At 35.1% G+C, this 12,562-nt stretch overlaps 1 protein-coding gene across 2 annotated transcripts; it reads left to right on the forward strand.

Annotated features, from left to right (window-relative positions):
- The first annotated feature begins 3,651 nt into the window (after positions 1–3,651).
- On the forward strand, positions 3,652–11,540 carry LOC112515989 (MORC family CW-type zinc finger protein 2B-like). 2 transcript variants are annotated; one of them, XM_025122987.1, is made up of 13 exons: positions 3,652–3,873; positions 4,043–4,163; positions 4,513–4,813; positions 4,916–5,099; positions 6,495–6,596; positions 6,911–7,240; positions 7,329–7,412; positions 7,502–7,660; positions 8,208–8,291; positions 8,482–8,619; positions 9,313–9,425; positions 11,067–11,221; positions 11,310–11,540. In XM_025122987.1, exons 1-13 carry the CDS (start codon positions 3,715–3,717, stop codon positions 11,399–11,401), a joined length of 2,022 nt encoding a protein of 673 aa, XP_024978755.1. In that variant the 5' UTR covers positions 3,652–3,714; the 3' UTR covers positions 11,402–11,540. The 2 variants fall into 2 exon arrangements, with proteins under 2 accessions (XP_024978755.1, XP_024978756.1); XM_025122988.1 differs by lacking the exon at positions 6,495–6,596 and having other exon boundaries at positions 11,067–11,393.
- Positions 11,541–12,562: the final 1,022 nt, after the last annotated feature.

Raw genomic sequence — 12,562 nt, forward strand, 5'->3', positions numbered from 1 at the left:
CATTGTTAGGAGAGTTGGTCTTCCGCTTGAAAGTAGATCGATATTTAAGAGAGTTAGCCTCTCTCTCAAGTCTGGGCCGTTATCTTGTTCGTTAACATTGTTTACTTTTAGTTTGTTCAATTTACTCTTCATTATCCACATATTCTATGTCAGAGTCTTATCAAGCACTACTCATTCTCTAGGATCTTGCTAGTATTATTTCCATATAATTTTATATAAATTTGAAGTTGAAAAGTTGCATGTTTGACGTACGAAAAGTAAAATATTAACACTTGTGAGTCGTTTTCCAAAACCGTTTACCGGTTAAGAGTGACCGTCCCACTTACCTTACTGAGTAAGGATCTTGTTTATCAAAATGCCGTAGTAAGATTGTTGGTAAATGTCTCGTACCCGGTGAGCGCTAACCAGGAAATGCCACCACCCCCACTCACGGGGTAAGATTCTTGGTCACCCGGTAAGGTGAGGGTGATGACTTGTACCCGTTTAGCTGTAACACCTTAGTTTCTATATTTGTTAGATTTCAGCGTTTTAAGCCTTAAATGCAATTATTATGATCAAATTAAGTGCACTAAAAAGGCTATAGCAACATTAGCATCTTTAAATCATCATATTTTAAATGGCAAGTAGCTTACAAGCAAAACATGATAAATCAAACCTAAATACTTGACAAAGAAACTAAGAAAGTCTAGTAAGCATAACAAAGCAAACTAGTTATGAGTTGTCAAGGCTAGAAGCCTAGAAGCATGTGTTGGCAAAATTATTGATGACAAAGTATGTCTAGTAAGCATGACAAATCAAGCTAGTTATGAGTTGTCAAGGCTATAGATGCATGTGTTGGCAAAATTATTGATGACAAAGCAAGTCTAGTAAGCATGATGTGGTCATGATTCTTTTATCTTTAGCATGAGGTGCTAAACTCTCTAAGAGTACAACCATGAGAGCAAGGAGAACAAGTAGTTAATGCATTGTAATCTCCTATAAACAGTGGTTGAAATGAAACCATTATTTCCATACTGAAGTAAGAAAACACTCTAAATACAATACCAAGTTCGAAGTCAGAAATCAATTGAAAAGCTAAGCGCAAAACAAGGTGAGTACAGTATAAGATTTACTGAGATACATATATGCTATATAAATGTATTTTATGCGTTACATGAAATCGGGATACGTTTATATAGCCAAGATCTATGCATTTTATATGTGTTTTACACATAAGGCATGAAAGGTTTATGCCAACGATATAGAATGAAGGGATGTATTGCAAACGGATATTATGGGGCAACCTTTATTGACCCGGGGTTAGCAAACCTCAAGGCAAGTATGACATACTTACATGTGCAAACCTCAAGGCAAGTTTGATATAGTTACATGTCGCAGGTGAGAGATCTCAAAAAAGGTATTTTTATGCATGATAAAGAGTTTTAGTGAATCATTATTCATAAATTGACAAGTATTATGAAAATTGTTTATTCATGAAACCATAACTACTCACTAAAGCTTAAAGCTTACTTATTATGTATCTTAGGGAAGGAGTAAAGAGGAATAGCATGAAGAAGAATCAATAGCAAATCTTGTTGTATTATAAGTTATTGAGTTTTGTTTTCGCTGATGTTTCAACCTTGATGTAATAGCAAGACATGGAAGAAATAAAATTATATTTAGTTTGCATACAAGACTAAATTAGTATCAAAAGAAAGTAATGACACCCATTTAGGATTGGGCTGTTACATAAGTGCTTACCCAATTGGTAAACGGCCCCTTATATTCTCTTGCCTTTTTGGTATCCTTGGTTTGTGTTTCAATGCAACAAGGGTTTCATTGTGGTCATGGTGATGCATTTAGTTTCTATCTTTTGCAAGTTTTGAAATTAATTATTTGTTTTCTAAGATTGATTTCCTTGCCCGGTAACGAGTGGCTTGGCACGATCATGCTTGAAAACTGTAATGTTTTTCTCAGCTATTAGGCTGCGTTTGGTACATGGGACGGGATGGGACAAGACGGGACATAATTCACTTTCCCATGTTTGGCGCAACATGGGACAAAACAAGAACTCACTGTCCCACGTTTGGCGTGACATCGGACCTGGACAAGAACTGAGACAAGGTGGGACAACATGGGACAAAAGAAGCTTTTTCTTGTTCCACCAAAGTAGGTGGAACAAGATGGGACAAGAATTAGACAAAAACTAAAATATTACTAATGTACCCTAGTTTGATATATAACCTTAATATTGTATTTGTTTTAATGGTCATCACCGCTAGTTTGACGGCGGCCACCTCCACTTCCACCTCCTCTTCCACTACAACATCCTCCACTGCCTCCACAACCACTGTCCACCATCTTCCATCGCCACCTCTACCATAGTCGACTACTGACCACCACCATCCATTGCCACCACCACTACCGCCGTTCGCCACCTCCAACTCCCCCTCTACTACAACAACCTTCTTCACCACCTCTACAACCACCGACTACCACCGTCCATTGCCACCTTTACAACCACCATCAGCCACCGACCACCACCACCCATTACCACCAACACTACCACTGTTGGCCACCTCCAACTCCTATACCGCAACAACCTCCTCCATGACTTCAACAACCACCATCGGCCTCCGACCACTACCATCCATTGCCACCACCACTACGACCGTTGGCCACCTTCAACTTCTCCTTTACTGCAACAACCTCATCCACGACCTCCACAACCACCACCAACCATCGACCACCACCGTCCATTGCCACCTCACCTCCACCATAACCACCACCACCACCACTATCTTCACTACATCAGCCACAACTACCTCCTCCACCGTTGTCAACCGCCAACACCACCATAATCCACCATCTTCATGTCCTCTATGACCATTGTCGTCCACCCACCACCAGTGCCTCTCTCTTCTACAATATGAGTCTATATTTGCAGTTTTGAACTTAATCTCGTTCCAAGTTCATTAGTGAAAATACATTGTACAAGATGTCACGGCCTAGCCATTTGCAGTAAGTTGATACTTGACAGCCTTTACTTTTAGTAATGATGAATAGTAGAAGAAAATAACTCTCACACCACCCACAATTAGCTCATGGTGAAAACTCATCCTCAGGTTTTACAAGTGGTTTTTATGTGGCACTGTGAATGTAGATTATCATGAAGGGATAAATAGTTTATATGTGTTGAGATTTCTTTTGGTTGACTTGATATATTTTTTTGTGTTTATATTTGCATATTCTTATAATACTTCATCATGTTATTCTCAAATAACTTTCCTTTTAATATACCATGTTTGCAGTTTCCTTGATGGCAGATTCGTGCTGCAATTCAGACAAGCCACAACCTAAGAGTGAGCATACTCTTTGCTATACTATTGCTATTGATCGTCTTTTTCCTAACTAGTTGTTCATTTTCTGCAGAAGGTGTAGACGATTCTCAATGTAATGTTACGCTAGTGAAGGATGATAAAAGCATTTGTAAAGTCAAATGCTCAAAATCATCGATTGCAATGTATGCTTTATCTCGTCAATGTATCTTTTCTTGTTTTGACATAATGGAGTCTTCTAGAATAATATTTCTTCACAAATAACTTGCATTCTGCATCCTCTATGAGTACAGATTTTACTGCATCAGAGTTTCATCTGTCCTCTAAATAATAAACCGAAAAGGTTGTTTTTACCATTCAAAGACTACTTATCTTTTTGTTGCTTTGTGATTGCTGAATGTATTGCAGCCCTGAGACTTGGGATATCACTAAATTCATAAAGAAAGATTATCTTCCATCTAGATTACGTTGCTTTCATATACGCCCGGTTTACGTGGATAGGCGGCAAAAAGAAGAGTGGCGGAAATTCTTGCAATTCCTGAAACAATATGAAAAGGTGAGGAGTTCTTCTGTTTTTTGTGCATTTATCATTATGTTTTCTGAATGTTATCGGCTTACATGTAAACCTGCTGTTTGCTGATCTGTAGCACACCCACAATTTTTTTCCACATATTTACATTTTATTTCTTTTGTCATGTTGTAACTGATTGATAATGCTTTTGAAGGTTGCTCTTGCAGAAACTGAGAATTTTCAGTTTTACATTCTTCCTCCTTGTTCGGACGGAGAATTTAGTCATGCTGTGGTGATGTATACTGTCACCAAATGCCAAAATCATGTCACATCCGGTTAGTCCTGTCCTCATTGTGTGTTTTCTACATCTCTATATACACACACACACATATACAGGGAGGTTCAGATGAGAATGACAAAAAGGTTGAGCAGGTAGGAATAGATCTGACAGTTGGATGAGATGATCTCCAAGTGATGTGATTAACAAGTCAGTTACATCATTTTTTCAAAACAGATGATTCCCCTTTTTATATAAAAAATAGCCGGCATATGACCAAAATTGGGCCAAACAGAAATTTATAGAAAAGCGAGCATTTTATTCTTTTGAATTTCATCATTGATCTTCATGCGAAAACTTAGAAGAGGACAAAATTCATATATTTTTTTCTCTTTGTTTCTTTACAGAGATTAGAAGTGAAAGTGATGGATTTCAATTAGAACATTCTAAAAGAGGTTCTAAATATGACAACCGAAACCCTCCTGATTGCAACTCTGAGGAGATGATTGGAGATAACCAAGCTCCTCAGTCGAAAGTTGAAACTTGTAGCAGATCGGTATGTAGTGCAACGATGCAAACTGGTCCAGCGAAGAATTACATGTGTGCCCATCCTAGTTATTTGAAAACCCTTGGTCAAACCCATTCCGACTGGATTTTTGGTGCTGTTGCTGAATTAGTGGACAATTCTAGAGATGCCAAAGCAACAAAGTAGGCCTTCTGTGGTCCATTTCATGAATATCATAGTTTCGTTTATATATGTATATATTATTCTTATTTTGATGTTTTATAACAATTGGGTGTGTTCATCAGGTTGGATATTTCTATTGACATGATATATTCGAGAATTGCTGGCAAGGAAATTCCAATGCTGGCAGTTGTAGATGATGGTCATGGGATGAGCCATCAGGAGATCATGAAAATGGTATCTTTTGGGCGCAAACAACCTGATACAAGCGATTCAAATTATATTGGGAGATATGGTGTTGGATTTAAGGTATGTTCCTTGTTTGGAAAAACCACCATCAATTTGGTTTGCATATATATATATATATATATATATATATATATATATATATACTTAATTATTTGAGAAATCCAAAATTTGTGAGATCCGTTAGAAACTTCTACCTTAAGGTTATGTTTCACATGATTTTTTTTCCATCAAAGTATAGTATTTAATGTATTGATCAACATATATTTGTTTCACAATGTGTTTGCTTGATATGTATTTAGTTCACAATGGGAAACTTATTTACATGTAATTTTTGTTTTAAAAACACGCCAAAAAGGTTCACATTGTGAACCGAGTACATTTTAATGGGTTTTCAAAAGAAGGCCCCTCTCTCTATACATACATACATACATATATGTATATATATATATATATATCTATATCTATACTATATTATAAAACATTTGAAAAAAACTCTTAAAAACAATTTTTTATGCATAAAGTACTGTTTATTGATGCATATTACTTGAAATTCAAGATCACAAGTAAATTTGTGCGTAAGTACAACTTATTAAAGCTTTATTTTTTAATTTGTGTCACTAACTATAGATAAACATAATCAAATACATGATAGACATCTCATTTTGAATATAAAAAATCAAAAATATAATTAGGATAATCATCAGTTATAACAAAATACTTGATTATTATCTTTATAAAAATTATATTATTAAACGATAAATAAATTACTTTGTTATTAAATCTAAATAAAATATTGAATTAAAGAAATTACACAAAAAACCCATAACATTAAATAGTAAATTTGATACTAATATCGATATATTTTTTTTTCCAAATTTTTATGATATATTTAAATTTATATTTTATTAAAAAGTAAACCACTAAAAACCGTATTATATCGACATAGATAAATAATAAAACGAAACATTAAAATTGAGATATATCTTGCTATATTATGCGAGTATCCTTCTAGTATATATATATGGTTAGGTTCTGGGGGAAAACCGCAGAAAAATAAAAAATCGAGGAACATCCTGGTAACGGTTACTGTTCATCTAGATGGTTTGCACATGTGCACACACGTAATCTATAAGCAATTTGTTTAGTATACACATGTGCATAACATGCGCACGTGCATAAAAACCAAGAAGCAACTTCAATTACTTATATGCACATATGCATACTGTCCAGATGAATGATTACTAGAGTGTTTCTCAGTTTTTCATTTTTTTGAAGTTTTCCCCTAAACCTTCCTATATATATTTGATGCAATGAGATTATCAAATAACATGTCCAAGATTGGGAGAAATCATAAATCTTTTTTCTTTTAAATTCAATGCTTGATTTTTTATGTCTATTATGTGGCTTTGACATTTATTCCTCTTTTTAATTTGCGATGTTAAATGCCATTCCCAGACTGGAGCAATGAGACTCGGCAGGGATACGTTGGTTCTTACCCAGACTACAAACTCCAGATCAATTGCTTTTCTTTCGCAATCGCTAAATGAAGACAACGATGTCTGCAATAACCATCATGATTTTTCTGTTCTTTGAGGGTGTGTATGGTATACAGGACATAACAAATACTTGTTGTCCCACGTTTGGTGCAACATAGGCTGAGAGACAAAAATGCAATTTTTTGTCCAACGAAAATAGTTGGAACAAAAATCAGGGAGACAGGACAAGATTGGTAAATTACTAAACTACCCACATCAAACTATAACCCATCAGCCTACCTCACTCTCACCTCCAGTCCTGGGTACCATAAGCACCCTCAAAAACCATCTATTATTTTCATGTCTCACCTTTCTTTACTCATCGTCTTGCCACAGAATATAGAGATCCCAATTGTAACGTATTCTCGGAAAGGGCAATTTATGGAGCTTGATACAAAAGTCCAGGCTGAAGCTTTAGCAAAGCGCAACTTGAAAGCCGTAATGGAATTTTCACCATTCAATAAATATTTCATTGGTGAAAAAGCAGGCTTGTTTCAGAGAAAAGGTACAGGAACTCAGATATACATATGGAATTTGGACGAATGGGGATCAAAGTATTCTTTGGAATGGGTCAACGGGATGAGTGGTGGTAGTTCATTCCATCAAGGTGACATATTTATTTGTTCACGTAGGGTCAGATCCCGCCTCGGCCAGATGACTCAACAGGTTTGAATCATTATGAAATATTCTTTGTTTGGATGAAGATTCTTTGTGAAATATGGAAGTCAGTGTAATCTGCTTTTATTGTTTTTAGGTTCCATTAGACTATTCGCTCAGATCCTATTTGGAAGTCATCTTCTTAGATCCCCGAATGAAGATCTATGTTCAAGGGTCATTGGTAATATCAATAAAATACATTCTAAACTTACTTTTGCTTCTTTTTAATGCACCAATGGGAATCACTTTAGAAGTTGAAACTTGCAACAGGTTAAAAGTCGGCCTTTAGCAAGATTTCTACACAAGACCAGCATAGAAAATGGTTTTGTTTTGGGAAAACCAGTACAACTCATCCTTGGACACTCTCAGTTGGACTTGGAGCAAGGAAATTGTGGAATTTTTTTATATTGGCATGGGCGGTTGATCGAGGTGATTCTTGATATTGTGTGGTTTTTCATGTTAGTTATCACTTGCAGCTATTTTTTCTTGCCATGTTTGGCTACCATAAGGTAGCTTATTTTTTGAGCTTATTGGAAAAGACCCGTTTGATTAGGCAGCCATATGCTAGCTTATAAGCTAGTTTTTTGAAAAGCTACTTCAGGTAACGTTTCAATAATACCAGGGGCTTTTCCACCTTTTTGCTGTTTGTTAGCAGCTTAATGAGCTTAATGAGACACAACTTATTCAATCAGCTATACATGATTGTTTGGTAGTCGCTTAATGCTATAGAAAGTGGCTTATTCAGTAAGCTTTCAGGGGGGAGCTTTATGCAGAAAGCCAAGTTTTTTCCAAACAAAAACTTTATCCATTCAGGACTTGATGAGAAAACCCTCTCAAACAAAAAACTTTGGGGTTATGAAGAAACCCAAGTTTTTTCCAAAGCTTTTAGTGAAGCTTTCGGGTTATGTTAACAAGTGTAGCCATTTCTCGTTTGAGCCCCAGACTTGTTACTTCAAATTTTAAATTGCTCGTACAGGCTTACAAAAGAGTTGGGAGCATGATTTATAATGGAGAAAAGAGTCATGGCATTGTTGGAGTAATAGATGTCACCAATGTGATGGTATGTTTTATGCATTAAATTTCCAATTTTGATTTATAATCCTCTGTGTATATAACTTTTTAAATTTCAATACACAGAAACTATAGCTAATGAGATGCATGTGCTGATTTACCTTCCCCATGATGACCATGGGACCGTTTTCTTTTACTTTGCTTATGAAAAGATTTTTGTTGGTTTGGTTATTGTGCAGGATGATGCTAGTGGCCGTGTTTGGGTGCATAACAACAAACAAGGATTCGTGGATTGTGAACCTTATGCTCTACTTGAAGATTGGCTTAGTAAAAAGGCGGATGAGTACTTGGATACCAATTTTGACAAAGTTCATGTGGTATGTCTAGGTTTATCTAGTTGCCTTGGTTAAACTAGTAGTACTCCCTCCTCCATCCAATAATTAATGTCCACAATTAAAAATGCAGAGAGTTTTAGGAATGTATAATTGTTAAAATTTTAAATCAACTAAATGACAATTTTTACCCTTCTAATAATAGAGAGAGAAACTTTTTTCATCTCATAGTTATTAAGGTAGAAAGGGGACAATTATACTATTTTGGGACAAACTGGAATAGAAATATGGACAATTTGGGACGGAGGGAGTAATAAAATTTGTTCTAGTCTTTGTAAGTTAATTGTTTCCTTCCTTTTTTCTGTTCTACATATGAAGGTCAAATGATTGTCATGTTTGTTATATTAGAGTTTGAACTTATATAACTTTTCTTTATCTATTTATAATGAGGTAGGACTTTTCAAATCGTGACGTTTCAAAAGTTAATAGAACATTTACATCGTTATTATTGTGTGCAATAGCTTTAATCCTACACAAATTTGACGTAGTGGGTAAATAGTGATATGCCCAAGGTTGACCCGATGATATGTCCAACCGTTGAATTTTTTGACACAATGAGTGGCCTGGGTTTTGAGACATTGGTTCTTCTACTACGCCTGATTGGTATTTTCTTCATTTTGCAATAAATCGATTATTTAGCTGTGGCTGATTACTTTTATTTGTTACTTTGGTGCCCAGACAAAAGGTGGTTCTCGGCATAAACCGGATCATGAATGGGTGCAATGCGACAAGTGTAGAAAATGGAGGATGCTGGACCCTGATTTCGATAGCAAACAACTTCCTCAAGAATGGTATTCATATTCAATCTTTATATATATATTATGTAGATATATAAATTTATGTTGTGTGGTTTTGTGACGGAACAAGTTTGATGGTGTCAGGAAATAAATTTTATGAATGCAAAATCTGATAAAGATGACTTTAATAAGTTAAATAGTTCATAGATCTTGGACAACTCTCCCTAAAGTAGACTCAAGGACTAATATGTATACAGCAATAAGCAAACTAAAATGAACATAAATTGCTAAAATAACTGCACAAGGGACAAAGAAACAAATAATGCTTTTCGTGCATTTGTTTGGCCATCTCTATTAGAAAGAATGGAACTACACATATAACCAAACTATCTTGTAGAAGAGACTACCATTGAGCTAGTGAAGTAAATGTACTCACCAAGGGGCCATTTACCAAACGCTTCCTCACTTGCCTTATTGGGTAACATTCTGGGCCATCAAAATGGATTGATGGTAATGTTTAGCACCCGGTAGCGCCTATAGGGTAGAGTCACCATCCTTACTTACGGGATAAAACTCTCAATCATTACATTCTCTCTTAGCAGATAAGATTCTTGGTCCTAAGTTGATCCACTATGGCCGAAATAGAGTCAAAAGCACTTGGGTTAGGGAGTGTCTACATTTAAGACCACTTCTTGAGCTCGTGTAGAGATTTTTAAGCTCACCAAGTGAATTATTTTGAAGAGAAATCACAAACCGATACAAAGAAAAAGTTGAATGACTCAAGTATTATGAAGAATCATTTGATTTTGTAACAAATTTTGCTTGTGAATTGTCATATAAAGAAATCATATATGGATGCAGATAAAAAATTTGTAAGCTCAAGTGATAAAAAGACAAATTTTTAAAGAAGTTGAAATAGTACGAATTCAGTACACCCTTAACGGATGTTTGTTTTTGTTTCTCTGATTTTCCTTTTTGGCGGAAGTTTCCCGTTTAGTGATTTTTTATTTTTGAGAACTAATATTGATTTGGACATATTCATTTTTACTTTTCAGCAAGATTATAAATCACTTTGGGGATGTTTGGTTCAGGCAAATGAATGAAAATGAAAATGACAGGAAATTAAAATGGGAATGAATTTTCAATCCCCCTAGTTTAACCTGGAATTGAAAATTTGGTCTTCTGGGGGAATGACCCGTTATATTATACAAAACCAAGTAGTTTCTTTTATTTTCATTACCATTAATACTTCTTACCAAACACCCCCTTACTCTTATTCGAAAATGGCCCATAATTGGGTTTATAGGATGCCAAAAATGTGTAAATGTCCCAATAGAATGCTTTATACGACTTAAGTTTATATGACTAAACGATAAAACGTTCTGTCTAAAAGTGTTGCAATAAGTTTATATGAAGCTTTTGGGAGTTTTAACTAGGTTTATAGGACAACTCTTTTAATAATCCCAAAAGCGTCTTATAAACTTATTACAATAATTTTATATACGATGGTTTATTCTTTTGTCCCATAAACGAAAGTCTTACGAAACATGGTCCATCAGGACACTTTAACATTGTTGGTGTCCTATAAAACCCGATTTTGTTGTAGAGAGTGGTGTGGAAGTTGCATTTTCTGCTACTTGCAATGCTCTCATATGCTTCATTGTTACCTCTTTTTTGGCTTGAAAATTTGAAAAGGTTTTGCTACATGAAGCCCATCAATGGGAAATGTGAGATGCCAGAGCAAAAGCTAGAACGTGGAGTTATTACAATATCTTCACAACGATCCGGATATATTGATTGCAATAACTTGGTGGAACAAAAGAAAGTGCAACCTCAACTTCAAACTCAAGGTAATCATGCATTTATGGTTTGTTTTCTTCGGCAAACGACTTGGAAAAAACAAAAAGCAGTTGAATTGACTAGTTTATGTGCGTGTAGGTAAAGGGAGCGATAACATGATCGAAGATGATGCAGGAGTTGCTTTGCGTTTCAAAAGACTTAGAAGGGGGCCGAAGATTGAAAACCGATAGTAGAAAGAATTAACACCATATTTTTGTTTGTATATGGATTACATGTACATGATGGGTAGAAAGAACCAATGCTTCTTGATGCATATACTCTACATGATGTATTACTTTGGCTATGTATGCAAGATTGCATACCAATTGATATATACACAACATTCTTTATTTTGTGGAATGCCATACGACTTTTGTCGTTACTCGATTGAGCTTCAAAAAATTGATATTTTCTTTCGTGCATGATAGATTTATAGAATCAAGTAAACAAAAGGTTCTTTTTATGTTCGTAATAAACCATGATGGATCGTCTCATGATTTGTGGATGGAGTCTTGTTTTCACTGGCAACAAGATCCTTCTCCCATGGCCAATCGTAGCCTTTTTATACTCGTTTTGTTGCGTTCAATTCTACTATCTTATTATGTTCTTATAGAGCACAAATCATTTCTCAAAGTCATCATCTTCATTTCAATTTTCAATATGGAGTCTATCTCCAGAAATGTTGTACAAAGTTCTTTTACCCTGATGAAGTTATGGTTGTACTAAACTCAATGTTTATAGTGTTAGACAATCTTGTTGTATTTTGCCAGAGGGTTAGGTTTGTGTAATTGTTATATTTTTAAGTAATTGAATAAAAAAATTACACTTAGTAGGGAGATAAGTTTTTGTAGATACTTATTTTGGGACAAATTAATACGAAAATGTAGATACTTATTTTGGGACAAATTAATACGAAAATGTAGATACTTATTTTAGTGGATGGTTCAAATATTAACCAAGTTTATTGTGTTAACTTTGTTAACCAATCTTGGCCATAGATTCTTACAATAAACGGTTGTGATTTATCATATTAAAAATTTAATTTTTTAAATTTACAATTTCACAAACATATGTGAACTAAGTGGAAAAGGGCATTTATGTAATTTTCTTGTTTGCTCATCTTGGGAGAATAGGTACAAGCTTTGAAGAGAGGCACTTACGTAAAAATTCGGTGAGGATGTAAAAATCCTGATACTTGTTAGTGTGATCCAACAATGCCACAAAGTTGCAAAGAGAAAATGTAACATTATCAACACGAGGGAAACGAATTTCACTATCTTGGGAGCTTTGGAGTGAGTTCCACCTTTGGAAGCCATGGTTGGTGAACTTGGAAACACAATATAAGAAAGAGG

This window comes from Cynara cardunculus (genome assembly GCF_001531365.2).
Source record: "Cynara cardunculus var. scolymus isolate 2C chromosome LG 7, CcrdV1, whole genome shotgun sequence".
In the NCBI taxonomy this organism is placed as follows: Eukaryota; Viridiplantae; Streptophyta; class Magnoliopsida; order Asterales; family Asteraceae; genus Cynara; species Cynara cardunculus.